The sequence below is a fragment of the Alligator mississippiensis genome, chromosome 1 (assembly GCF_030867095.1).
Source record: "Alligator mississippiensis isolate rAllMis1 chromosome 1, rAllMis1, whole genome shotgun sequence".
In the NCBI taxonomy this organism is placed as follows: domain Eukaryota; kingdom Metazoa; phylum Chordata; order Crocodylia; family Alligatoridae; genus Alligator; species Alligator mississippiensis.
The window spans coordinates 36,107,573-36,135,533 of record NC_081824.1 but is presented as its reverse complement, the minus strand read 5'-3'; the positions used below and the strand labels follow the sequence as shown (position 1 = coordinate 36,135,533).

General features: G+C 46.1%; 1 protein-coding gene across 4 annotated transcripts in view; it reads left to right on the top strand.

Moving 5' to 3' along the window:
- COLEC11 (collectin subfamily member 11) overlaps positions 1-27,961 on the top strand; it is a 60,955-nt gene that overhangs the window by 7,280 nt on the left and 25,714 nt on the right. For all 4 annotated transcript variants that reach the window (XM_014597335.3, XM_006265514.4, XM_014597336.3 and 1 more), the window contains exons 2-3: positions 21,920-22,075; positions 27,688-27,759. In XM_014597335.3, coding sequence (XP_014452821.1) covers positions 21,946-22,075; positions 27,688-27,759 — 202 coding nt within the window. In that variant the 5' untranslated portion in view covers positions 21,920-21,945. The remainder of the gene's footprint in view (positions 1-21,919; positions 22,076-27,687; positions 27,760-27,961) is intronic.

Genomic DNA, 27,961 nt, shown 5'->3' with positions numbered 1-27,961 from the left:
AGTGGATCTAGGTCCAGTGGTGGGAGCAGACACTGACAGCAGCAACCAGGCCGAGTGAACTGCTGCTGTGGGGGCTGCTGGGAAACTGAGTACAGCTGCTGCATCACCGCTGACGCACCGTGTACCTGGGGGTGGCAGGATTGGCTTCATGTGCCACAGCCTGGGCTCCCCCCCCAGGCCTGGGCCAGGTGGGTCCAAGGGACCCACCGTCCGCCAGATAAAATCCCTTGCCGGGCCAGATCTGGTCTGTGGGCTGTGTTTTGCCCATCCCTGCTTTAAAGGGAAAGCATTGAACCTAGATAATCTAGAGTGACCTATCCCCAATTCAATACCCACCTTAGCATTCACCATTATTGGTTTAGAGATTCCAAAGAAACCTCTCCAGCAGTTCTGTTCAACAGTTATTAATAGCTCTATCATTAAGGACCTATTGAAATCATGATGGCACAATTTTTGTGGAAACCACAATTTCAGGTTGGGTGTGCAAAAAAGTGCAGGCTCTGCAAAAACCCTTGCAGACTCTGCGATTTTGCAAAACTTCCCCTCAGAAGAAAACCCAACAGCTTACTGGCAAACAGAGAAAAGGCTAGGAAGCCCTGCAGTCTTGGAGCATGGAGGAGGGAGGCATGGAGGGGGGCAAGGTGGGACAGGGCTGCTCACAGGTGGAGGCTGCTTCTGTGCCTCTTGCTGTGAACAGCCATGCCCCTCCCTGCCCCCCCCTCCCTTGCTGCTCCCTCTCCCCCCCTCTGTCCTCTCCCCTGCTGTCCCCCCTTCCAGCTTCTCCCTGTGCTTCAAGACTGCAGGGCTTCCCAGCCTTTTCTTTGCTTGCTGGTAAGCGTTTTTTTGCAGGGAGCCTGCCAAAGTCACAGAACCCACCACTTGGGGATGGGCCAAAACCACAGCTTAATTCCCTGATTAAACCCAGGGAAGTCATTAATCTGTACTTAATAACACATGGATTAATGGCTTCCCTGGGTTTAATCAGGGTAATTAAGCCATGGTTTTGGGCGACATGGTAATCTGTGGGGAGGGACTGCCAGGGCCTGTTGGCCAGTGAGAAGTGTGGGGGAGCTGTGCCGCACTCAGCCCACAAAAACAGTGGCTAGACCTCAGATCTGCTGGCGAAATTGGCTGGCTGCCTATCAAATTCAGTAGACCCCTATCTATCATCCTTGAAATTATCTGGTGTCTCTTTGACTCTGGCTATGCTATCTGCTTCTACTATCTCCTGTGGCAATAAATTCCAAGTTAACTACCTGTTGTATTAAAACCCTCCCCCTCCCCCGCAAGCCCCCAACTTTCTCTTATTAGTTTTAAACCTGCCTTCTACTAATTTTAGTGGGTGCCCGGTAGTTCTAGCATTCTGAGATTATTTCCTCATTGACTTGGTCCACACCCTTCATGATTTTATAGACCTCTGTCATATCCCCCCTCAGCCTTCTCCTTTCCAAACTGAAGAGTTCTACCCTTTTTTAGTCACTCTTGGTATGGAAACTCCTCCATGCTTGTGATCAATTTGGCTGCCCTTACCTGTTTCTTTTTCAGTTTTACTACATCCTTTTTGAGATGCGAAGAACAGAGTTGTACATGATATTCAATATCCCAGTGTTTTGGTAGTCATTTGTTCTGTATCAAACATTGAACAGTCCATTTTGTTTATAAAGTTTTCACCATCTTGTTTTAAAATTATTTTAGGTTCGCCACTTAATTCCATGCTCCAGCAGTGTCATGGTAAGAAAAAGCTTTAATCCCTCCATCTGAAGTTCTGCTGGAGATAGTCCAGAGGCAGGCAGGAGTGCTGTATATGTGTTAACATTTGCAGAAGTTGTTAAAGCCTGTATTCCACGATCTCTAAAATAAGATGCTGAAAAAATAAAACATCAGAAAAAAATGGATTGTTCAATATTTGATATAGAACAAAATGACTACCAGAATACTATGGTATCATGTATTATGTACAATTGTGATCTTTGCATCTCAAAAACCAGTGTAGTAGTTTTAGTAGTCTACATTAGTCTCAAATCTATTCTGAAAATCAAAGTTCTGTGCAACCACAAGGAATGTCTCAGAGGCAAATTGAATGCAGTTATCTGATACGAGGACTTCAGGAACTCTGCATCTTGTAAATACTGACGTAATGTTCGGGATGATGTGTGCTGATGAGGTCTATGTCGGAACAGCCAAATCAATATATCTGGGGAAGTAATCAACTACAATAATGTGTGTGTCTCCTTTCTGGAAAGACAGAACTGTTGCTATTTGTTGCCAAGGTCTGTCAGGTAACTTTCTAGAGACTGATGGTTTTTGTGGTTGTTTTTTTCTGTGTTAACATTCTTTGCAACTCACTACATGTATTTGCAGTTACGTACTTGGACTGGGACAACATGTAGGTTATTATGCTTGCAGTCTGCACTTGTCTATGCCTTGGTGTCCACCCTGGATCTTCAAGAAGATCCTTCTGATGTACCATAGAAATCAGAATACCTTATGCTTTCAGAAGCAGACTGTTGTCCATGTGAAGGTCATTTTAGCCTTGCAGATATCATGACAGTAGGCCTGTGCAAAGCAGCAAATATTAAATTCAGATTCGGCCAATTCAGAAGGACAGTGATTCGGTTCTGTGATTCGAGTCACTGTCCCGATTCAATTTGGCCGATTCAGAGATTTGGGCATAGACTATAATGGGGAATCACTGAAATACCTTTAACTTTGTAATTTTTTTGCAGATTTGGATGAAAACAGCGGGGATGGGCTTTTGAGGGCATGAAGCCTGACAAGTTTCAAGGAGATAGGTGCAACGGTTTCTGTGAAAGTGCCCTCAAACTGTTGAAAGCAAAACTTGTATCACTTGTGTGTGTTAAGGGGTATAGATTGTAGCCATGTTGGTCTAAGTACATAGACAGACAAGGTTCTTTGGGTCAATATCTTTTATTAGACCAACTGAATAGTTGGAGAAATATATCTTAGCAAGCTTCCGGGTTTAAAAACTCTAGGCTGAGGAAGCATCTGCAGTTGGTGTGTGTGCTCTTCCTGGATGAAAGGAATAGTAAAGAAGCCAGAGGCTGGTATGCATGCAAGAAAGAGTGTCAGTGAAAATGTAAATTGAGGTGTCAGGGGCTGAGAGATGGGCTGGGGGGTGGGGGGGAAGAGGGATGTGTAGCGGTTAAAAGTGGATAGGTACCTGGGGAGTCAGATGTTAGACAGGTTATCATGCGTCATAAATCCAATGTCTATATTGAGTCCATGTGTTTTTGTATCTAGGAGGTTGATGAAGTGACGTTCATAGGCTCATCTATGAAAAGTATTTTGTAAATTCAAACAAGCACCAAACATTGCTAACCTCATCACCAGAAGCAAACTTCCTAGAGCCCAAAACACACTGAATGGATCCAGACTAGGCCATAACAAGAAATGCAAAACTTGCCAACATATCTCCAGTACCCCCACAATTGCTACACCCCACAACAGAACCGTCACCATTCCTGGATCTTACAGCTGCACCTCCAGAAATGTTGTATATCTCATCTAGTGCACCAAATGCCTTGATGGAAAATACGCAGGAGAGACCAAACAACAACTGCATACCAGAATGAATACACAGTGGACATGTATTAAAAACAAAAACACCCTGTGAGCAGTGAGGGCACATTTCTCACAATAAAACCACTCTCTCTCCAGTCTCTTAGTCCTGATCCTCAAAGGGAATTTACAAAACACTTTTCACAGATGAGCCTATGAACTTCATTTCATCAACCTCCTAGATATAAAAACTCATGGACTCAATATAGACATTGGATTAATGACACACTATAACCTGCCTGACACCTGATTCCCCAGGTACCTCTCCACTTTTACCTGCTACACCCCACTCCCATGCCCTGGCCTGTCTCTCACCCCTGACACCTCAATTTACATGTTCCCTGACTGCCTTTCTTGCATGCATACCAGCCTCTGGCTTCTTTACTATTCATTCTATCTAGGAAGAGCGCACACACCAACTGCAGATGCTTCCTCAGCCTGATGAAGGGTTTTTAAACCTGAAAGCATGTTAAGATATATTTTTCCAACTGTTTAGTTGGTCTAATAAAAGATATCAGATTGACCCAAAGAATCTTGTCTGCCTTGTGTATGTTAAGTCAGAGTAGGATAAATGCAGCAGGGATGGTAGCCACTAACAGGGGGCCTTCCTGATGCTGGTTAGATCTTGGCCCACCCCATCCACCTGTTTCTGGGCCAACTGCCCGCCCCTCTTTTTCTGCCACGTCTTGATGGAAAACTGATTCAGATGTTACCCAGGCAGGAGGCTGCCCATTTAGGCCCCTGATGTCTAGGGGTGACATCCATTCTACAGCTCTGTACCTCCCCTCCACTGTAGCCCATGCCTTGCAGATTGCATCCTTCACTCCCTCCAGCTGTGGTCCCCTCTCTGGGACCTTTGGCTCCCCCTTAGGCCCTGGCCTCACCCTCAGGTCAGTCAGAATCGTGAGCCTCTTGCTCTGGGCATTCCTCATGGTATGCCCCTGGCCCTTCGACCCCCACTTGAGTCCAAGCCACAGCACGGACCAGTCAAGGGTACCTCAGGTCAGATCTGAGCCACCTGCCTGTTCTCACTCTCACAACTCCACTGTAACAAATAAGCCTCAGGCATCTCAAAGATCTTACAGGTTTGGGCTTTCCCCAGCCAGGACTGTGCATGTATGCAGTGGCTGGAGGTTATCAGGCACCCCCTACCCACCTTTTCCTAATCTTGCATTGGCTTCATCATCAATGTGGGCAGCACAGGAGAGCATGCTGTCTAGATAGGCAAACTTGTTGACCATAGACAGTTGTTGGCCTTTAACTGAGATGTGTGGTTCCTGGGGTATTGTGCCAGGTGCAGGTTGAAACATCACTTTGGTCGTCTTTGTGTTAATAGTGAGTCTAAAGTTGTTACAGGCTGATGAGAGTAGGTCCATGGATCATTGCATGTCAGCCTTTGAACCTATGCATAATGCACAGTCATCAGCAAAGAGGACATTGTGCAGCATGGCTTTGTTTAGATCGACGAATGTGAAGAGAAGATTGATATTCTGTTCCTGGCACTTTTCTTGAAGATGCCGGACTGCAAACACCATGTAAATGTTTCCGCGTCCTTTTCTGAAGCCATATTGACTCTCACGCAGTAGGTCATTCAGATGGTTGGTCAGCTGGTTGAGGAAGACTCTCGTGAGTATCTTTCAGGCAGTTGAGAGGAGGGATATGCCCCTGTGGTTGTCAGAGCATTGGCAATTTCCCTTTCTCTTTTACAGATGGATAATGGAGGCATCCTTGAATTCTTGGGGGACTACCTCCTGTGACCACATACTGCATAAGATTGTGGTTAGTTTTTCTGCAAAGCCATGACCACCTGATTTGTAGATCTTTGCTGTAATTGCATCAGGTCCAAGAGCTTTGCTACTAGACATTTGTTGTATGAGAGATTAGCAAAAGCTAGCATGTCCTTTGGCAGACTCCGTAAATCAGTCTGGGACTGCAGATGCATCAGAATGGTGACAAAACTGAAGGTTTACAAAGCCATCATTCTTCCGACCCTCCTTTATGCCTGTGAAACCTAGAACGTTTAGCATCATAATGCCAAGAAACGAAACCACTTCCATCTGTGCTGCCTGCGAAAGATACTACAGATCAAGTGGCAGGACAGGATTCTGGACACTGAGGTGCTCAGAAGATTAACTCTCCCCAGTATTCACACCCTGCTGAAACTGGCACAACTAAGATGGCCAGCCACCTCTCAACAATGCCAGACACTCGCCTGCCAAAGAAAGTCTTCTATGGCAAACTGTCAAATGGAGTATGCCTTTGTGACGCACCAAATAAGCTGTACAAGGACACCCTAAAGGTGTCCCTAAAGAGTTTCAGCATCCACCCAGAGTCATGGGAGAAAATTGCTCATGACCGTTCATTCTGGAGGTCCCAAATCCAGAATGGAGCATTGACCTTTGAACAGCACCACATGGCAGAAGCAATGAAGTAATGCGCAGCTAAGAAAACAAAAACCTCCTGTATCCAGTCCTCATCGCTCTCTTGCCCCTGCTGCCACAGATTGTTCAAAGCAAACATCGGACTTACAAGTCACCTACGTACTCATGTGACCTAGCCTCCACCCCGACTTTGTTCTCTTCCCTTTCCCTTTTTTCTCCTTTTCCTTCTTTCTCCTTTTCTCTTTTCTCCTTCCCTTTTTCTTTCCCGCTTCTTCCCTCTCCTTCTCCCACTGGATATGATTATCTTTGCCTGCAAAGGACAAACAACAACACCTGCCTTTTACCAGGGAGGTTCACAGTTCTGGCATTTCCTGGGGTGGTTGTGCCACTGGCAGTCCCACCAGGCCTCCCTACCCTGGCAGGGTGCAGTTTTAGGTCATGCCCAGGACCTGGGGCCTTCTTCTTCTCCATAGCCCCAGTCTATACCTCCAAGTTCTTCCTGGCATGGGAACTCAGCAGGGAGATGTTCTTCCCCTGCTGGCTGGTGATAAACTAAACTGCCGCCTCTAGCTCTGGGAGTGGGGCTTTAAATGGTTCTGAAAGAAAATTAAAAAAGCAAATAGGTGCAGAGTGAGGAGGGTGGCACTCGCTCTGTCTGCACATGGAGCTTGGGGAACCCCAGCCAGTGGGAGGTTCACGTTCAGGAATACTAGCTGCTCCATCAAACCAGGATCCAAGGAGGTACGGTGGGGTGTCACAACATCATCAACAATGCTGAACACCCTCTTGCTTGAAACGCTGGTTGATGGACAGGACAGGTGTTGCCAGGCAACTGTGGCCAGATCCTGCCACATCTGGCTGTGGGTTGCCTAATAGGCCAGGGGTCGCAGTGCAGCAGCTCCACATCCTCGGTGAGATAGATAGGCACTGAGGCCCACAGATGGTGGGATCTGGTGCCTCTGAACCCAAACATTGAAACCATGCCCATGGCTCACATTGGCAGAGGCTGTGATGGAGGAGATTGACTGGTGCTTGAAGTGCTGGCACAGCAAAGTGGATCCCCCTCTTCCATGTCCCCCCACCTCTGCCCTGCTGCCTCCCTGATTCTGTTCATCAGCATCTCTGTCCAGTGATCAAGGGTCTTGCTGCTGCAGATGCTCCCCTTCACCCTCGGGTCGCATACTGGACCACAACATATCTAGACTTTTTTTTATGTCCTTCTTCAGCTGCTTCACCAGTGACTGCACCTCTGGCGAAAGCGGCTTGCCCCAGCCAGGAACATTGATCCCCTGGAACTTCTCCATTTGATTCTCAAGCTTCTTCACTATGGGAATCAGCTGGATAAGGAGGGCATCACCAGTGCTAAGACCCTTGGTGGCCTCGAGGAATGGCTTGAGGACCACCAAGATCTGGGCGATGGTATCTCACTCAGTTTTGTTAAGGGAGCCACTGATCCCAGTCTCCCCAACCAAGGCTGTCTCATGGATGGCCTTCTGTTGCTCCATCAGCTTTTTGAGCATCAGGTATGTGGAGTTCCACTGAGTCTCCACATCCTGCATGATTTTGTGTTGTGGGATCCTCAACTCTGCCTGTTTGTCCCACAGCACCCTGCCCCCCCCGATGCTCCGGTGGAAGTAGCCCGCCACCTTCCTGCATTTTGAAATGAGCTGGCTGGTAGAGGTAGTGATGGCGCCATCACCAGGAGCCCTGTCCCCCTCCAAGGTGTCCCTGACTATGAGGTGGAACTTGTGTGCCACACAGTGGATACCAACAAAGTTGTCGGTGATCATGAACCTGCGGGTGAGCTTGGTTTCCCCAGTGAGCCACCCCTGCACTATGTGGCTCATGGCCCCCATGATCTCCCTTGCCGTGTGGGACTCATCCATCAGCTCCACTTGAAGGAGAGCCCACCAACGCCCTGACTGATCACACCAGTGCCCTGTGAGGGAGAGGTATGCCTGATCTCCACCCTGGCTGCTCCAGATGTATGAGGTGAAGTGCAAAGCTATTTGTGGCTCTGCCTTCTGCAGCTCCTCCCTCAAGTACTCCCTGCATGCCTCATACAGGGAGGGCACCACTGTCCTGCTAAAGATGGTGTGTGCAGGCACTTGGTAGGGATGGAACCATGAGTGCCACGAGCTGCCTGAACCCTGGACACTTAACAAAGGATAAGGGCTGACCATCCAGAGCAAGAATCTTCCCAATGCTTTGGGTGATCTTGCTCACCTTGGGAATGTTGCCTCCCTTTGTCTCCACCTTTCCTCCACTGGTCCAGGGTGTCCTGCCTCTGCTTCTTGGGGACGGGGGATTTGGAGCGAGAAGGGATCTTCTTTTTGGGCAAACTACCACTGGTGCCAGGCTGAGGAGGAACAAGGGCAAGGGGGGTGCTGCCTCCTAGAATGCAGCAGCATTCTCGTGGTGGTGAAGTGTTTCTCTTCCTTGCCCCAGCTGATCTACTTTTGGCAGTGCTGGCAGATAGCATACCTGGGATCATTTGCCACATCAGAATGATCCCACACTACACTAGCCACCTGCTTCTGGGTTGAGGGTGGGGATCCTGCCTTGTCCCCTTCCAGAAGACCTGGCATCTGCCTTTCCAGCATGCTTCATAATGTTTGGTGTGATGCAAAATGTGTGTGTGTCTGTAATGTATGTTATGCTTTCCTGCACAGTGATGATACACTGTCAGGGAAAACACAGAAGAGAGACTAGTTAGTTACCAAGAAACTAGATAGCACGCCAGAGCCTTTCAGACACTGCTGGTCCAAGACAGACACAGCTCACAAAGCCACAGAATACCTCACACACAGCCTTATATGTTGTTTCTATGTCCTTCCCACAGAGGACTGTGATTGGAAGGGAACTCAGGGAATGATCACAGTCACTGGCCAGCTACAGATGTCAATACCAGAGCCAGTCTTTCCCTCACCTCTTTCCCCTCCCTTTTCTCAGTGTCTGGTTCCTGCAAGTCTGCCTTCCAAATTTCTGAATTTTTCTGAATCAATTCAGAGGCTTCTGATTTGATTCGGACCTTTTAATGGGTCCAATTTTGATTCGGAAATTCAGCTGCTGAATTGGGCCGAATCTTTTAATCGAATTGGCTACCGAAGCTTTGCACAGCCCTACATGACAGGCTTATTGGAAGTTGACTTTTTTGAGGTGCCCCCCCCCCTCTCCACACATACCCTTCTTTGGAAACGTTGAATGAGTTTATGGAAAGTCTCATTCTTTATTTCTTGATTTTTAATTTGCTGAAGTTGTGTATGGTGCCAAGGCAAGTTCAATGTAATCTTTAACCTCTCACTAAAACTTTTCATTCTTCCTCTCACTAAAACTTTTCATTGGTGGCTGCTTAATTGGGGCTCTGGATAGAATATCTGCTGGTATGAATGTGCTCCTCGTATGTGCCAAATGTTGAAAGCAAATAGCATTGGCCATAGTCAAAATCTTTGCATCTTAGCTGGAAGATCACCAAGTGTTTGAACTTAATGATACTAAGGGCTTCTGATATGCTTCTGTGCTAAATCTATATTGAACAAATACATGCAGAGCTCTTTGAAGGCCCAGCTTATCACTAGAGCTTCCTCTTCCACTTCATATATTGATGATCATATTTTATGATATTTCTTGATGTAAATTCAACAGGGAAGGCTAGTAATTACTCAGTGGGTGCATCTACGCGTGACGTTACGTTGCCGCAGCACCATGCTACAGCGACGTAGTTTCCTCAGGCAAGAACCATGATGCTGCAGCTATGTCACTGTAGCAACACGCTTCCTTGTTATAGTGCATTGCTACAGCGACATAGTGCATAAAAATAACCATATGGGGCACATGTGGCACAGTACAGGCTGTTACCGTGCTAACTTTTAGTACTTCTGAAAGGAAGTACTAACTGATGGTGTGGTAACAACGTCGTCATAGTGACACGTGTAGACGCACCCAGCATGTCTGAGCTGGGCTAGTTCCTTGTTTTCTAATTATATATCCTTATAGATTGTATCTGCTTTCTCCTAATTTGCATTTCTCATCAGAATGAAGCTAGCTAATTGAAAGCATCTGACAATCTGCATGTAGTCATTTGTATTCTCTTTTTATTGGTGCCATGAACAAATCCATCATCTGCATGAAAAAAAAATGCCTGATGGACCAGTTGCCATCTGATAACTTCTCCTTTGGAAACATTTTGGTACCTAGAATATGCTGCATGAAAATCAATCAAAAGAACAATTTCCAAGCAGGATTATGAATGCACTTAATTGTACAGGCTACACAGCAATGGGGTTTGTCTAAGGCCTGCTCTAGCATCAAGGTTTGAGCTCCTCATTATTGATCAATTGGGAAGCCTGCTTTTCTCTTTCACCTGCTTTATGAAGCTGTGTAAGGGCCATACAAATTGGGATTTTCCATTGGGCTTCAGTACTACAACCATCCCTGTACACTAGGCCATAGGAAATAATTCCTCTATCTTCCATTTTCCTTAACACTTCTTTGTACTTTTGCATGTCAGGGTATAGGGATGGGCATGGGCCTGTGAAAGCAAAGGGAGTTGCTGATTGCACAAATTTTATTTTGTACTCCCCTTTTCAAAGATTTCTCAACCCCGTGAGGAAATCAGAATGCATCTCCTGGATAGCCTGCTTTTTCCTATAGATGCTTTCTCTATGATGATTAGACCATTTATAACTGGCAGTCTTGGTAAGGGAATTGCTACCCTTGAATTACACACACAGTTCAAAGAACTTTTCATCTCTTGTCCAGTTTCTCAAATATCCAACCTCAGCTACCACAGGGCAGTCCAACTTCTGTGTGGCCAGGGGCCACATGCTGTGTCCCTTCTTCCTCCACCTACTGCCCTGCACTGGGCAGTGCTGCATGGTGGCCTGGACCGCTATGCTCCCTGGGCTGTAGGATCCCTCACCTCATGAGTTGTGCCATGCTGCCTGGACCCCAGGAGTGAGGGTACGAAGCAGAAGTTGGAGGAGGGAGAAGGAATCTGGAGATCCTGGCAGCAGCAGTAGGAGAGCAATGGTGGGGAGTGGTACCTAGAACAGGAGTCTGGGGACCATGAGTTAACTCCTGATGGGCTGCCAGTTGGACAGGCCTGGTGTAGCACAGTAAGCTCAGGTGGAGTCTTGTTTGATCCTTGCAGGTTTCTCTTCTGGAGACAATAATAATCTTTTGTGATGGCTGCTGCAGTCTTGACTTTGAATATAAAATGCAATACTGCTCTGGATCCAGAGATGCAAATTTGAACCTCATCCTGGGCTTGAACTGAAGGCTGCAAACAACTGAATTAGCTATAAATGGATGACATGGTCATTCGGGCTGGGAAATGGCTGCATGTGAAGCTAGAATCCTATTTACCCACCAACCTGGTGTTTATTCAATTGATCCATATGCTTGTGACAGACTAGCTGGTAGTGATTTAGCCCAGGGGTTTTGAAAGTGTAAAAGATAATTGGAGGACTTGGGATTCCCTTTCCTCACCAATCAGGCCCCAGGGACTCACCCTCCATGTCCTCTGATTGGCCCCTTGGGTCACCTGGAGGGGGAGTGCAGCTGACTCAGGGGAGACCAGTGAGGGACCACAAGGAAGGAGTTGCAAAGAGCTGGCAAGAGCTGGGCCAGTGGGGCGGGAGCAGTTGCCCCAGAAGAACCTGAAGGAGTGGGACCTGCAGGCAGCACTTGGACCCTCAGCAGTGTGGTGTGCAGCCGGCAGGAGACGCTCCCCGCTGGGCTCCAGGATCCCCTACGAGAGGCTGTGGCCAGCAGGAGAGGTTCCCAGCTCTAGCAAGGATGTGAGCAGCGACCTGAGAGATTCCCAACTCTGCTTCCAGCTCCTCCAGCACGTGGCCAGGAAGCTCAATGTGAGGCCAGGGCTCCTGGAAGGTCAAGACCCCTAGCCATTTGAAGCAGCACTAGTACTGGTGGCTGTGCTGTAGAGTTTCTGCTTACCACATGGGAGATCTTAGTTCAAGTCCCAGCTGGGATGATTTATGGTGAGTGAAGTGACAAAGAGAAATTCCTGTTGTAGTGGCAAGGGGATCATTGTTTTTCCCTCCTTTCCCCCCTCCAGGTACCTAGGGTCCTATATTTCTTGTTATTTGATGTTTTATATTTTGTGTCTTTTATATTTCACCCACCAGTATTGTTTGTTCTGCTGTTTGTGTTTTATATTTTGTTAACCCTGTCTTTTGTCAACTATCGAATCCTGCCCCTTCAGGGCACTGTAGTGTCCTCTATACCCCCTGGTTTATACCTGTTATGTTCCCACTACTGTTCTCTCATTAAAAGGTTTATGGTTAAGTCCCCATTGGTGATCTGGCTCTGCTCTATAGGGGAAGGAGGGTCCTTACACCTCCCACAGCGCTTGTGCACCTGCCCTGATCCCTTCAACTGGAGGGGCGGTACATCTTGGAGTACCGCCCAGGTTACATGCTATTTCAAATTGTCTTTTCTATGGCTTCTCCTGCAGCCTGTGGCTCTTGCTGGCCATTGTGGCTTAATGTTTTGCTTTTCCATTTTCCCCTCCCATTGAAGTTCCTTGATCATCCACTCTTTCATTGTGTATTTTGTTCATTTTAAATTTCATTTGACTTTTCTGTTCACATTTTCTTTTTCTTTTGGGTTTTGCCTGCAGCCCTTCCTACTGACATGGAAGACACATTGCTCTTTCTTTATGGTTTCACTGTTGTTTATGTAAGATCTGAGTCTAACTGTAGTTGTGCCGATAAATCTGTGTCAACAGCTAACTTGTTTCTTATTAGTTCTTTTAACTGTCTACATTCACTAAGACTATGGATTATAGCAATAACAGCTTCAGGTGTTTCTCCTTGTTCTGTACAGCTTGTATTAAATTTAGCCCTTTCATATATAAGAAACTGTCTGTCTATGAAATGGGTATCAAAATCATCTTTCACTTGGGATGCAGTGAGGGTAGGCTATCATTAACTACATCCCCAAGGGCAACTACCTGCACTTACCTGACATTTCTGTGCTCTCTTTATTAATACAGAAATCGTCCAATATTGCTTAAATCCCTGGATCTGGAAAGGTCAACTGCCTGAGTTACCAAAATCAATAGAACCATTTGCACTATGAGTGCCATTGTCCCATTCTGAGATGTCTGTATTTTTTTCCTGCTACAGTTTTACAGGTGCATGAATTTTTGCATTTCCTTCTTACTCATTCCTCTGACAGTCTGTATATTTCTCTTTGGAGAGAAGGATCTACCTCCTTCTAATATAGTGTTTCCCAAACTTTTGATACTTGGGACACACTTTTTTTCCTGGTTTAAAGTTGTCAGCACACCTCACACTTATACCCAAAAAGGGGTAGCGGGATGTGTGTGTATGTGGATACAAACTTTTTTTTCAGAAAAGATATGGAGGATGCCCTGAGGCTAAAAAAGTTGAGAATCACTGATTTAGCTGGTGCCACTCAGGGGCAGCAGAGGCAGGACCTCACCTTGCTTTGCACTGTTCTTTCCACTGTCTGTCCACTCCCGACCCCTGGTCTGTACGTCAGGGGGCAAGGACAGCCCCTGCTTCTGCAGGGTCTCACACACCTGTGACCACCCTTGTGGACCCTCCTGCTAGTCCCAGGAGGGTGGCAAGGGTGGAGGGGACAAAACAGGCTGTAGATCATGGCTCTTTCTTTGAGTCTGCCAGCCCACTTGCAGCAAAGCACGCTGCTGGGAGCATGGCAGGGGCTGGTACAGTGGCTGGTTGGGGCTGGGGGTGGAGGAGGGTGGAAAAAGGCAACTGCAGTGGCAGCAGTCCCCAAACGAGCCCCATTCAGGTGCTGCTGGAGTAGCCAGGGCAGGTGCAGGCTGCCAGATAGCAGAGAGCATTTACTTCCTTGAAGTGGGATCTTGGGCACAGTAGTGGGCTGGGGCTAACCCTTTGAGAATCACTATCCAAATATCATACAGTCTGATGACATAGGAAGAATGAGGCTTTGACCTACAGCTAGAGAATTTCCTTCCAAGGAGTTCCCATTGTTATCTTTCCCTTCTGTAAGTGGAGAACCAAGAACTCCAAAACTGCTCCACAAAGAGGACTGCGATAAGCAAAGAGATTTTGAAGGAGATCAGCTCTGGCTCTACAGCTCAGGTTCACAGTTAGCAGCATGAGGGACAGTTGAATTGACCCAGGCAACTTAAAGCTTGTGTCCCACAGAAGGGCAGGAGGAATGCATTTAATACTTTGGTTGTTATTGTGTCACTGCGAACAGCCTCCTCCACCAGGGTTGTCCAGCTTCTAAGCCCTCAAGGACCACACACTGCATGGGCCACATCACTTAAACCACAGGCTACATAGACACTATCCTGACCCTGATTGCCCATGCAGGAACCCACTCCCTCCACTGCTGCACTGGGCACCCTACCACTTCATGTACCATGTGGTGCCTGAGCGCAGTTTCTCCTCTCTTCTCTCTGCTGCAATTTGCAGGTCTGCAAGCATGAGTCACCTCCCCACCCCACTACAGCACATGCCCTTGTGCCTCCTCCCCCCCGTTGCACCATGCAGCATATGATCCTGCCACATGCAGCCCCGTTTCCCCTGTGTGCACTGTCTGTGCTCACCCCCAGCTTCCCATAGTGGCATTGGGTGCTTACTAATTACCTGGGGTGCAGGAGATGGAAGCATCATGATGCTCACCCACCATGTTCCAGATGCACTGTTTGGTGCAGCACTGCCCTGCCCTGCCCAGCTCCTGTGGCCAAACAGAGCCAGGACAGGGCTTCTCTTGCTGTGCTGTGACAAAGACTCTGGGCGGGGTGGGAAGTGGGGAGAGAATCCTGTTGACCCTCAGTCAGAAGGTGCCCCCTCGCCCTGCCCTAGTTACATTACTGGCTCCCCATACCACTTGCTGCACTGTCCTGTCCCCTGAGCAGAGGCAGGAAGTGGCAGCCGGAGGAGGAGGGGGGAGCCCAGAGACTCCAGCAGCTGTTGCAGCCAAAGTGATGGGGGGAGTGGTGGCCTGGCAGGTGCTGTTGGGGACCACAACTTAACCCCTCATGGGCTGCATGTAGCCTGTGAGCCACCAGTTGGACAGTCCTGTCCTAGACCAAACCACAGCCACAGGCCTCATGAAAAGCAATTTTGATAGAAGTGCAAATGGATTCTGAAAAAAGATCAGGCACAGATCCGTTAAAAGGATGCAGCATCCTATGTGAGCTGCATTGCCTGTGATTTTTGTGGATGGAGTCTGAGGTCTTGGTTTTAAACTATAATACTGTGGTTTAGGACTTGCTGCTTTTCCCGTGTGGCCGTGGTTGAGCCCAGAAATATACTTAAGGTGAAGCTATTTTTACATAAAAAGGGAGAAAACTGCTAGCAGCTGCAGGTCATTCTTCTTCAGGCAGCCATTTGAGGAGGACTTGATAGTGGAAAGGCTCTATTAGGCAGCTGTGCTCTAAGGATTATAGTGGTTGTGTGAGCCAAAGATGTGAGTTCAAGTCTTGTTCTGTTGTAAATGGACTCCCTGGTCAATAAGATCAAGGAGTCAAAGGCAGCTGCAGATGACATTAGTCACATCACTTTGTTTGGTGATATAGAAAGTGGCATGCCTTCACCCAGCTACCCCAAATGGTCATCCAGGCTTGGGTAGACTTTCTGACTTTGTTTTGATGTGCTAAAAGCCTTGCTCACCCTGTTGACCAATATTACCAATCCTTTTTTTTCATACCACTCGCATCTGTTGATGCCCTCCTAGCCATTGTTTTAGAATAGGAGATTTTTAGAGAAGGGCTTGCTTATTTTTCTATTTGCACAATGCCTAATACAGCAGGGCCTGAGTCAGTAATTAGGACGCTTATGTGTTGCAGTTGTATGCTTAACAGTTACCACAATGCCAAGTACAATGAATTGTTTTTACATGGGAGGGTTTGAAACTCATGATTTTTCCATGGTTTTCAATATTTGCTGTTTTCCCTGGAGAAGCTGGCTTATGGAGTTGAGTGAATACAAGAGAATCTCAGCTTCTTAGCTTTTGTAAGTGAATAAGTTTGTAGATTGCATGGTTGTGGAGAAAAGCTTAAAAAGATGCCCTTCATTACACCTTTCAGCCTAAGAAACTGGATGACAAACTAAAAATTTCCAAATATCAAGTTAATCTCCTGGGTTTTGCAGCCTGAAGCATGGTTTTGGAGCATGTAGAGTTGGAAATGCTGCAGATTCCTTTCAATTAAAAATGCCAAATTTTGCCCAGCTCTTCCATATTTCTGCCACCCAGCATAAAAACATACTTTCCAGTTATCTTTATGTCCAGTATTTTTTAAAGCGTCCACTAATTTTGAGGTGCTTCATTGTTGTAGTTCCTACAAATTTGCACGTGGTGTAGCACTAATCAGTTGTACAGGATCAGCACACAACTGAGAGACAATATGGGCCGGGTTTCAGGTGTACTGAGCACCTGTGTTTGAACCTAAAGAAATGCTTTTGGGTGCTAAGGATTGTTGAAAATTAGATTCAAGGAGGGCATCCAAAATCACAGGCAACTTTTGAAAATGTTGCTGAACACGAACAATTAACAGGGGTCTTGTCATAGGTCAAAAACCTGCTATAAATGTTGCTTTTCTCTCAGTTAGTTACAACAATTAATGAGAAGTACAATCAAAATAGGCACCCATGCACCTTGAGCACATAGTAGGGTAAGTTTATCCTGCTATAATTGATTTCAGTAGCCTCACACCAAGAACCAATGTAGTTAATTGTTTTTTAAGATCATAATTTTCCCCCCAAAACTAGTCAGTCTTATAATTGGCCAAGTATAAGAGCATCCATCCGCATGATACAGTCAGGAGCACTAACCTGCTTAACCTTTGGCTGAGGGAATCAGAGGCATAATAAGAAGGCTCTGTGCTCTGGGTGGCAGTGGTGGCAAGGGCAGCAGCAGCAGCTGTCTTGGAAGTGGTGGCAGCTCCATTTTTGCATTCCCTCTAGGTTGGCACTTGAGTTTCATGCCTCAGTTGCCCGCCCACAGCTATGCTGCTGGAGGACATAGCTTTTCTAAGCCACAGTTAAGTATACCTGTAGGGAGTACCTAGTGACTTTCAATCAGTTAGTTTTTTGGGTAGGGTCACTATATGGGACTATGGAAAAACCAGGACACTGTTTCCCCCCTCCTCCCCCAAGTCAGCAGCACTGCTGCAAGCAAAGCAGGAGCAGCCCTGCACTGCCCCTTCCTTTGCCCCTGCCCCTGCCCCTCCTACAATCTCAGCAGTGCAGCACCTCTTCCAGCCTCCATGTTAAGTTTAGAAGAGTGATGAGGTGGGGGGATAGCCCCACAGAAAACAAGAGCACCTCTGTGTTCCCTAGTGTGACCCCACCACCGGAGGGGACCGCAATGATGGTGCCTGGGTACCATGCCTATTCCAGCCATGCAGGCACAGGGCAGGAGAGGAGGCAGTTAGTGCAGGCAGGATGGAGCCGGCCAGGGCCGCAGTCCCAGGGCAGATCCTGGAGCTATGCCCTCCCAAACACAGGTCCCCAGCAGCCAGGACAGGGGGAGGGACTGTGCAGGTCTCTGGTCCCATCTCCACTGGACTGTCAGCTGGCAGGGTCACAGTCCCAGGGCAGGGCATGAGTCCAAGTTGCCCTGCCCTGTCCAAGTTCCCCTTCCCAGGGAAGCCCCCATCCTTGCCAGGGCTCTGTGTGGCTCCCAGGTCCTGACTCCATTAGGCTGCAAGCCAGCTGGGGCTGCAGTCCCAGGGCAGGGCAGGGCAGGGGTCCAAGCCATCCTGCCCCAACCCCCTCACCTGGGTTCCATGTGGTGGTAGCAGCGGCAGCTGCTCTCTGGTCCCATCTCTGCTGGGAGTCCTAGGGAAGAGCCCAGAGCCACCCCCCCCCCCCCAACACAGGTCCCTGGCAGCTGGGTGGGTGAGGGGGGAGGGGACCCCTGCTCCCCTCAGTGCTGGGGTCTGAGACACCCTGCCCCCATGGCCTGTGGAAAGCCCCTTCCTCACCTGAGCTCCACGTGGTGGTGGCGACAGTGGCTCCTGGTCCTGGTTCCACTGGGCTGCAAATTTGTCTCATGCACGGTAGAGTCAGTCAGAGCCAGACTTAGGGGTGGGTGATATGGGTGACTGCCCATGGCGCTGTGGTTGGGGGTGCCACGCAGGCTCACACACAGGAGGCACACATGTGTAAGCAGCCCATGTTTGCGGGGAGCCAGGCCAGGAGCATGTGGGTGGGGTGGCACCGATCCAGGACAGTTGTTTGAATTTTCACCTATCGGCTGGAATGCTGGGACAGCCTATGAAATCCAGGACTGTCCCGGTGAAACCGAGCTATACGATCACTAGGGCTGTGCGAAATTTCACCACCAGTTTTGTTTCAACACTGTTTCGACCTGTTTCAAGGTCAAAACAGCAAAATCGAAACAGATATGGTTGAAACAGCCTCGAAGTGAAATGAGGCAAGTCGAAACATTTTGCCGTTTCTATGTTGTTTCGACGTTTCGCCCATAGGCTATAATGGGGAAGGACAAAACAGTCTATAAATTTGTCATTTCTGGCCAGATTTGGATAAAACTTGCAGAAACAGTAGCCCCTTCTGAGGGCATAAAATTTGCCAAGTTTCAAGAAGATAGGTGCATGGAGTTCAGAGAAGCTACACCCCAAATTCTTGAGAGCCAAACTTGTGTTGTGTGTATGTGTTAAGCCACAGCAGGGTCAAAACTATAGGGTTGCTAGCCACTGCTGAGGCCACAAAGCCTGCCAAGTTTCAAGGAGATAGGTGCATGGGATTTGGAGAAACTGCACCCCAAAATCCTTAAAGCAAAACTCATGTCAAGTGTATGTGTTAAGCCACAGCAGGGTCAAAACTGCAGGCATGCTAGCTCCAACTGAAGCCACAAAGCCTGCCAAGTTTCAAGGAGATAGGTGCTGCTACTTCTCTTCTGGCTGGATAACACCTCCCTTAGTTTGGACCACAACCCTTTTTCATTGTGTACATTTTTGAGGAAGGGAGAACCAACTATCAAGAATCAGAAACTTTGTATATGAGGCCTCTGTTGATGCTATGATGGACCTCCCTCTGCACCTGATGATTCTTTTGCTGGGAAGTTTACTCAGAGAACAGATGCTGGAGTTATAACCCATCTTAAATGGTTGAAAACAGTTCGTGCGTTGCTTTAGACTGTCTATGAAGTTGGACATACATCACTGTCTCAGTTATAAGCAGCTCAAGTTTCTAAGCTTTCTGCTCACAACCAGGAAGACTGACCATGTTTGATGAAATTTAGATTTTGATGTCACGCTGTAATATGAGCCTTGAGTGCTCTTGATGGCGGCTCTACTCATGATGCTCTCAACTCTGTGGTTTTCTAATGGTCTCTTATTTAAAGACTAAATAAAACTGTTCTCAGTGGCCACAATAAGTTCTCTTCTTTTTCACAGAAGTTCTAAAGTTGTCTTGCTTGCTTCTCTGGTTTTATTGTTTGGTTTCCTTCTAACCCCAGTTTCCATAACACTCCCTGCAGCCAGTCAGTTCAGCTCCTTCATCTGTTCAGGTAGTGTAGCCACAGCAGTATGAAGTTCACTGTGGACTGCAAAACCTGCCCAAGAAGCTGGCTAAACAGTGAAGTAGCCAGCCCATGCAGAGCTCTGTGCTGTTATGACTATGCTGCTGGCAGCACTCAAGCTAGTTAGTTTGTCTATGTGTATGCAAACTGTTCACAGGAATTACTGCAGTATAGTTACAGCTTTCCAATGGCAAGCAAGTCTTGTCCGTTGTTTAAAACATTTGTTCAGTTCAGCCTTTTGTGTGTGTCAGTGTTGCCCACATATGATTAAGGCTAATTCCATTGCAGCCTTGGTTACCCTGTGAGTGGGAAGATAGAGATTTTTGTAAATATTATTTACCATTTTGCAGTCTGTTAAAAGAGACACTTATTAATACCTTGGTGTTTACTATGAGGGCTATAGTCCTTAGTCAAAGTGTTTACATTATAATCTGCTCTACTTAAGGCAGGGAGTAAGGACATCCCACTATTTTAGGCTTATATATTATTGTATTTTTATACATATAGTTGACTTCAGGGAAGGAGTCTGACTAGTAGCTATAGGAGTGCAAGCCTTTCTGTATGAGTACAGCCCAGGCAGCCTTGGAGGAAGCTCTTCTAGCCACATACATCAAGATGTTTCTGGGCCCCCAAATAAGGGGCAGTACATAGCTGTGTTGTCCCAGGGACCACACTGCAGCTCCAAGAATCCAGATTCAGACCCTGGTTCTCCTTTGCTCCATCAGGGGACTAAGCTATGCCAGCAATTTTCCTTAAGCAGTTTTCATTCCTTCTCACCTCCCAAACCAGCTCAGTTTTCTATTCAATGAGTTTCAGAGAACAACTCAGCTTGCTTCCCACCTCCAGCCTCCAGCTCCCTGATCACTCCTCCCCTTGCCCCCCAGCCTTGGGAAGAGGAATAGGGGACTGCTGCCAGCTGTCCTCCTCTCCTAGGATACAATGACCTTTGGTCTGGAGTATGCCCCCTTACTCCTCTAGAAGTGTAGCTGATTTGACAGTCTGACTGTTCATGTTGTGAGGATAATCATGACTCCATGCTTGTTCAGTATTTATCCTAGCTGCTGAAATCTCTGGCAAACATGCCAGTTCAGATGCTGGGATTTATGACACAGATTACATCTGTAACTGGATTGAGGCCACCTGCTCATTTCCTCTAGGCTATTGAGGATAGCAGTCAGACAATGTGGATTTTCAATTAGTACCAGACTTGGCTCAGGGTAGCATAAATGGCAGGGGATGAAAGGTGTTGCGTTCAATTACCAATCTTTTGAGCTAGCCACATGGTACCATATGAATCTGCTCACTTTAGAAATAAACCTTCATGTGTCTGTGCATTTGCTACACAGAAGAACATATGCTGGTGACCAGAGGTGTAATGAGTGTTTTTTGTACCCTGGACAGTGGTGGCAGACAGGTTGGCAGTGGCAATGACTAGCAATCTTGTGTCTCCTCTAAGTCAGTGTCTGACACTGGTGCTCTGCTTGCCCACCCCTAGTTACACTATTGTTTGTGACAGACATCTTCTCCATCTCTTGCAGCTCTGACCTGGCTCACTCTCTCTCCCTTTTTTTAAGTCCTCCTAATGAAGAGTATTGGTGAAAGAAAGAGAAGGAGGTTTGCAGAATGTTTTTCTTACCTCAAAAAGATTTTTGCAGACCTCCTGTAGATCAGGTTTTGGTGGCCTACTTGGCCCAACTCTGTTTTGGAGTTGTTTTCCCTACAACGTAATAAATAAAACGCCCTTTCACTGACAGGTTTACCAGGACATGAGGTTCTATGAGCCAAGTCTTTTTCCAAAGATGTTATTCATCTGTTCAGGCAGAGCTCACCAGGATTTGCTAAGGACTCTGGTGTGTCTTCACTACCTGGTGCAAGTGTCTTTCAAGGCTATTTTGGATAAGGACTCCTCCATCAAGCCCTGTACAAATACCAGTTGCAGTTAGCGGATCTGCAAAAGGTAAAATTCAGGGCTATTTAAGCAGTTCTCGTCTTCTCAGCTGAGTCTTTAGAGTGGTATGCATTCTCCTATCCTGGGAGGTCAACTTAGATATTTGCATCTTTCCTTGTACTGCATTTCCTCCTTCAAACTTCATGATAAGTAGGTTTTCTAAACTATTCTAAAGGCATTCACAGAGTGGTGAAACTTATTTTCTGTTTTCCTTATCAATAGTCTTGTTAAATATTTTTTAGTCTCTTCCATTTTCCCTGACTTGCTTTCTGAACTTTATCTCAACAAATCTAGAACAGCCTATTGTACTGTGCAATGTATATACTATTGAATTGGGTATACAACCTGTAGATTTTTCCATGCTGCTAAGGGTATGATATGTACAAATGTATTGCTCTTATGGTATCATACTGTATACCCTCAGAAACTGTTGAAGGCCTCTGGAATTCTTATGATGTTTATTCATTCTTTTGTTTAGGAGTCAGTGACCTGTAAGAGCTCATTATGAAGAGAGATCTGGTTTTCTTGGCGACTCTAATTAGCTTTGCCTTCCTGTCACTGCTAAGATCTGGATATCCTCAACACATTGCAGAAGAGTCCTGCTCTGTTCAGATTCTTGTTCCAGGCCTCAAAGGTAAAGTGTCAAGTCTTTTCCTCTGCCCACGTGGTTGCCTTCTCTTTCTTACCAGCAAATTCTGGCCAGTTTCAACAGAGAATAAGACCTTGGTACAATGTACAACTGCCTTCTAAACATAGTTATGGTTAAACACAGTTTGTAACCATTACAGTATCATAGCTGACAAGTTGTAGGCCTACTGCTATAAAGTAGTTGTTACTCAGATGAGTGGGCTGGTTGATTTTGAGCATTTATATTCATGAGTAATGCTTGGCATAAATGAAGATTGCAAATAGGTTATATGTCGTGTCTGTTCTAAAACCATTTTATAGGCCTTCTTTGTCTTTCTCAAATGGATTACTTGGAAGTTGTCTGCATTTTCTGGTCTGCTGTACACATTTTGGGGGGCTGAACTCTGAGAAACACTGAGCACTTGCAGTTCCCATTGAAATAGTTGCTCCATGCTTCTCAAAATTTAGCTGTATGAATTATACAAATAACATGCTCACTATTTTTTCTTTAGACATTTCCGTATTGTCTAACAAAGATGGCATGCCAAAAATACTCATGTAATCCTCCAAAAGAATACACTTCTACATCCACATTTGAAAGAAATTAATGTTCTGAAGAAATAGTCTCTATCCTTCTCAAAGCTTATATATTTCATGACAAATATTGGAGGGGTGGAATTCTATCCCCATTGGAATCAATAGGAAAATGTACATTGACTCCAGCAGGGTCATGATTTTGCCTGATATACACCTGTGCCATTACAAAGAACTACATATGGCAAAAGCCAAGGACAAGGAACAGTTAACAAACCACCAGTTCCTAAGCAATCATAACACTTACTTGTATTTAACAACTGTGCATTTTTTTCTGGTGGCTGCATGTGTTTGAGTTTTAAATATCATTCACTGGCAAGATGGCTGTGCCCAGCATTAAGTCCAGTAATGAAAACCTTTAATTTTACTGCAGACTTGAGTTGTTCTTCACCTGATGAACTTTCAGCTCCTGACTTCAGTTCAACTGCTGAACTGAAAAGGCAAAATATTCTTTTTCTCTGAAATCTTAATCACACATCTAAAAATGGAGGATGTGAAGTGAAAAAGGAGAGAAATGTTCATTTAATGCATTCCGGTAATGTGTGGATTGCCTGCCTGAGCCTTGAATTATTTCATATTTCCCCTTTTTGGCCATCTTTAACATCAGTACCACACACACATCATTACTATTAAATTAAATATTGCATTGCCTAGAATAATTGATTGCTGGACCACAGGACTGAGGGCCAAAAACTTTTAGCTCTGATGTTGGCTCCCCCCTGTGGCACTATTCATATTCCTTAACCTTTTTGTATCGTTTTCTCCACGTAGGTAATCTGTCAAATACAACATTACCCATTACTGTTGTTTCCAGGTAGAACTTTTGTTGTATAACGAGACCCAATAATAAACCTGTCTCCTTTTGCTATAGGGCAATCTGGAGTATAGAGCCACAAAACAATGAGAGCCTGAAAACCAGAATATGTTAGCGCTTTCACTTCTCTTAATTAAAAGTAGACATCATGGAGGCGAGGGAGATTGATGCACAGATTTAGCAAAACACAAAATGGCTAGCTAAGGCCTTAGTAATATAAAAGCTCTCAAAAGCCATCAGTGCTTAAGCTGAACTGTCAGGGGGAATGGCTGGCTCAGAGGATTGGTAATGAGCTACAGAGCCTGTCATCTCTTGGCACAAATCCAGCCCATGTCAGTAACATCCAAGTTTTGCTCTAAACTGAGCATGTGTGTGGCCGTATGCCCAAAACTCAGCTCCCATGTGGAGCTGTGCTTCACACAAGCAGCTTTTAGATTTGCCATAGGTCCTCCTTTGCTGAACTGCCAGTGAAGTTTCTGGCCATGGTGGAGCAAAGGAAAGCCTTACATAGTAGAGCCCAGCACAGCCCTCTGGGGTCTAGTAACCTCTTCTTCCTGTTTCTTACTGGAAATTTATGTAGAGGAGATTAGGAGTGGGGAAACACTGGGGATGAAGTTTATGGGGAACAAAGGAATCTCTGGGAGATGGAGTACCAGGGAAAGTCAGGCAAAGAAGTGAGAGAATGGGGATGTCCTTGGACAGACATTCTCAATCAGGGTGATGTTGCCTTTGAAAGGTGCTGTTAGGACAGAGGCGATAAGCGATAGGCATGTGCGAAACAGGCTGCATTTGATTTGGATTTGGCCTGAATTAGGGACAGTGATTTAATTTGTTGATTTGGATCACTGTCCCGATTTGATTCAGCTGAATCCGAATCTGAAGATTCAATGCTGATTTGGAGAATCAGCGATTCAGTCATAAACACAGATTTCAATGTTTTTTCTACATACTTCGAGATACCAGGTGTGGCTCGTGAATGCTGTGATGCTGGGGCAGATGGGTCCCACAGGAGTGTGTGTGTGTGGGGGGGTCCCCCCAACATGCTTGGCGGCGAACCCGGAAATGAACCAGAGGTACTTCTGGTCCACTTCCGGGTCCATCGCCGAGAAGGCAGGGACTCCCCAGCTCTGTGACCCCGCTGCTCGGCGATCAGCCACGGGGGGACCCCCCAGACCTAGGAGGGACCAGTCTTGCATTTGAAAGCTTGTCTAACTCTATCTCAAATATGCCGTTGGTTCAATAAAAGATACCACCCTAAAAAATCCTTGCCTCTCTGAATAGTCTTAATGATACATAATACACAAAAATATATATAATGATATATAATACACCAATGCTATATAATACACAAAAACAGTCAGTTGGTATGATATAAATTTATAATAGTCTTCTATTTCCTCACATGCTTAATAGCTCTTCTTGCACATAGGGCACAATGATATTGAAAACCACTCCTAGCTAAAAAGCATTATTAATAGGCTTTGTCAGGGATTGGTAACCCCCAACACATATGCCAGATCATGGTACATGAGGCTCTTTTGCTCAGCACACCACAATTGGCTTGGTATCTGGGCAGGCAGGGAATAAACTCCTTCCAGAGGTGGTGCAATCACCTACCCTAGAAATCTTCAAGAGGAGACTGGACAGTCACCTCGCTGGGCTCACCTGACCCCAGTTGTCTTTCCTGCCTAGTGCGATAATCTTGCATGATCCCTTCCAGCCCCTTATAATCTATGAATCTGTGAATCTAAGTCACTTGCCTGTGCCATGCCGCAGTTTGCATAATGGTTGTATTTACAGACATGGTTGGGAAAAGAAAAGATGTCACCTTTCGGTGTGCATTATTACCTAGCTACTGCGCGTGTCAGTACTGGCTGGCAAATGAGTCCACTCTGTGACTTTGGGTCATGTTACATGTCACATTTTGCATGTTTTCAAAGTGCAAGCAATTGCATGTTCAAGCAGGAAGACACAAGCTAAGTGTGCTTGTATCATAGCAAAATTCTGACTTTTTGGGTGAGGAGTATCTCCAGATCATACAAGTAACACATGTTCAGCTATCATCATGCTGCTCCATGGAAATAATATGAGCAATATGCAGTCCTCATCTAGCTGTGACATCAGCCAGGGACCCCTCTACTGTACAAAGTATCCAGGTGGGATGAGGAAAGCCACACATGGCAGGAGGACGGATTCTGGGTCTTTCGCCTGTAGGGTTCCTAAAGGGTCAAGTTGAAAGTTGGGTGCCCACAGCCCACTGATTGCTGGTCCCAACTCTAGCACTGCATGAGGGCTGGTTCAGGATTTCGGTGTGGTGCTGTGGCTGGGATCAATAATTGGTATAGAACTGACAATCAGAAAAATTTACCTTGTGATTGCTTAGAACATGTTCTAACTCTAATACCACACAGATTTAACACCTGCTAAAAATGATCTCTCAGGGGTTGGACTAGATGACTTATGGAGGTCCCTTCCAGCTTTACTTCTCTATGATTTTATGATAATTGTGTCCATCATGACAAAGCTCTTTGACTGTAAGAGGCAGATCTTGTCTCAAATAATTTGTGAAATAAGGGCAAGAAATTAGAAAGTGGGGAGAAATGTAGAAGTACCTTCTCTTGCAGTCAGTCAGACAGGTAGCTGGTAAAAGAAGCAAGAGCTGAACTCAAGTTATGCATCACTGCTGAAGCACTATAGCATACAGACATCTGACCTGGAATTAACCAAGTGAGCTGGGATACCGGAAGCAGTCTGTGTTAGGTGTTGACTTTGCATTTGCAAAGTTTTCTTGTTTGTTCCTATTTGTGGTTTTTTTTCTTTTTTTAACAGAAGTTTTTGGTTTTGCAGGTGTGGCTTTGTAAATCCCTCATCAAGCTGCCAAGTTATTTAGTTGGTACAGATATATAGATTACATATTAAAGAACAAAATATAATAGCTGAGGTGCCATGCATCCACATATAACTAGCTAAAGAAACCTAGACAGCCAGCATGTATGGAAGTTGCCATTTAAATGAATGAGGATGAAAACTATGTTTTGAGATTCATGAATACCAGTACAACAGATAGTAGTTCAAACTAAAGAAATTCAGAAGTCCATTGAATTACTGAGAATGAGGATTAAAGATTTTCCTCCTGTGGGCACAGTTTAACATACTTAGTAAAGCATTACAGAACATGCTCAAGTCCCAAGAAATTCCTTGGTTCCTTGGTTCTTAAGGATGCTATTAGGTTCTTTACTGAACATGGTTACATTTAAGCATATGTGAAAATGTTTTGCTGAAATGTGCATGCCCCGCCACCCCTTATTCCTATGCTTGTCCCCCACCCCATGATGCCCCTGCTGCCAGTCCCTCCACCTACTCAGCTTCCTCCTCTTCACTACCTTCTGTTCTGCTCTGGTCCCTCCGGCCCTGACCCAGTCCATCTGGGAGCTGCTGCCACTTCTCCCTGGCTGGGCTGAGACCCGGTGGGGCTACTGCTGCTGCTGAGTGCTTTGATCTAGAGCATAGTTGCAGCAGAAGATAAGGAGTAGGGAGCAGGGAGGGGACAAAATGTGAGGGGGGCAGGCTGCAGGTGGGAGAAGGAAGTGGAGGGCAGGCTAGGGGGGCAGGGTGAGGTAGAGGCAGGGAATGTGGGAGTAGGCACAGACATGGGTGCAAGGGGAAGGGAGGCCCATGAAAACGGGGTCCATGGTGGGGGACAGGCAACAGAGGAGTCATCTTAAATTCAAAGTCATCTTGGATTCAGATAAACATGGTAGGATTGATGGGGCTGATAGACAAAGCTTGGGCCCAACCTTCAACCTTATTTGCATAATATAATAATAGATTCATAGAAAAGTAGGGCTGGAAGGGACCTCTAGAGATCATTTAGTCCAAACCCCTGCCTGAGGCAGGATCATCCCTATCCAAATCGTCCCATTGTCTAACCTATTACTAAAACTACAAAATCAACCTTTCACAAAACTTAACTTGCCACAAGTAAATCAGGGAGACAACAGTGTTTTTCATGTAACAAGTAAAAAGTGTGTCACATAAGGTCAAAAGCCTTTTTTTTCTTAATGTATATGTTTTTTTTTTTCCAATGGAAGAACAGAATGGAGGTGTTGGAATGATTTACAGTCTCAGCAGTTCAGACTGAGACACTTCCTGGGAGCGGTGGCTCAATATGTTTTTCCTCTCTTCCTCATTCTTTCCTTTTATATTAATAGGGGAGGCTGGAGAAAAGGGAGAAAAAGGTGCTCCAGGGAGGCCAGGAAGAGTTGGACCTTCAGGAGAAAAAGGTAATTCCATTAAAAAGGATGACTATGGAACAGAAAGCTACCATTCTGGGTTTTTTTCTGAGGGTGGATGTTCAGAATCCCGTCTTTGATAGAATGCTAAGGCTTGTGGGGCATTTCCTAGTGCTTCACATGCTCCATTACGGCTACTACCTTTCTGGTCCAAGAGACTAATTTCAAACCCCTTATTGTGGTTTCTTGATTT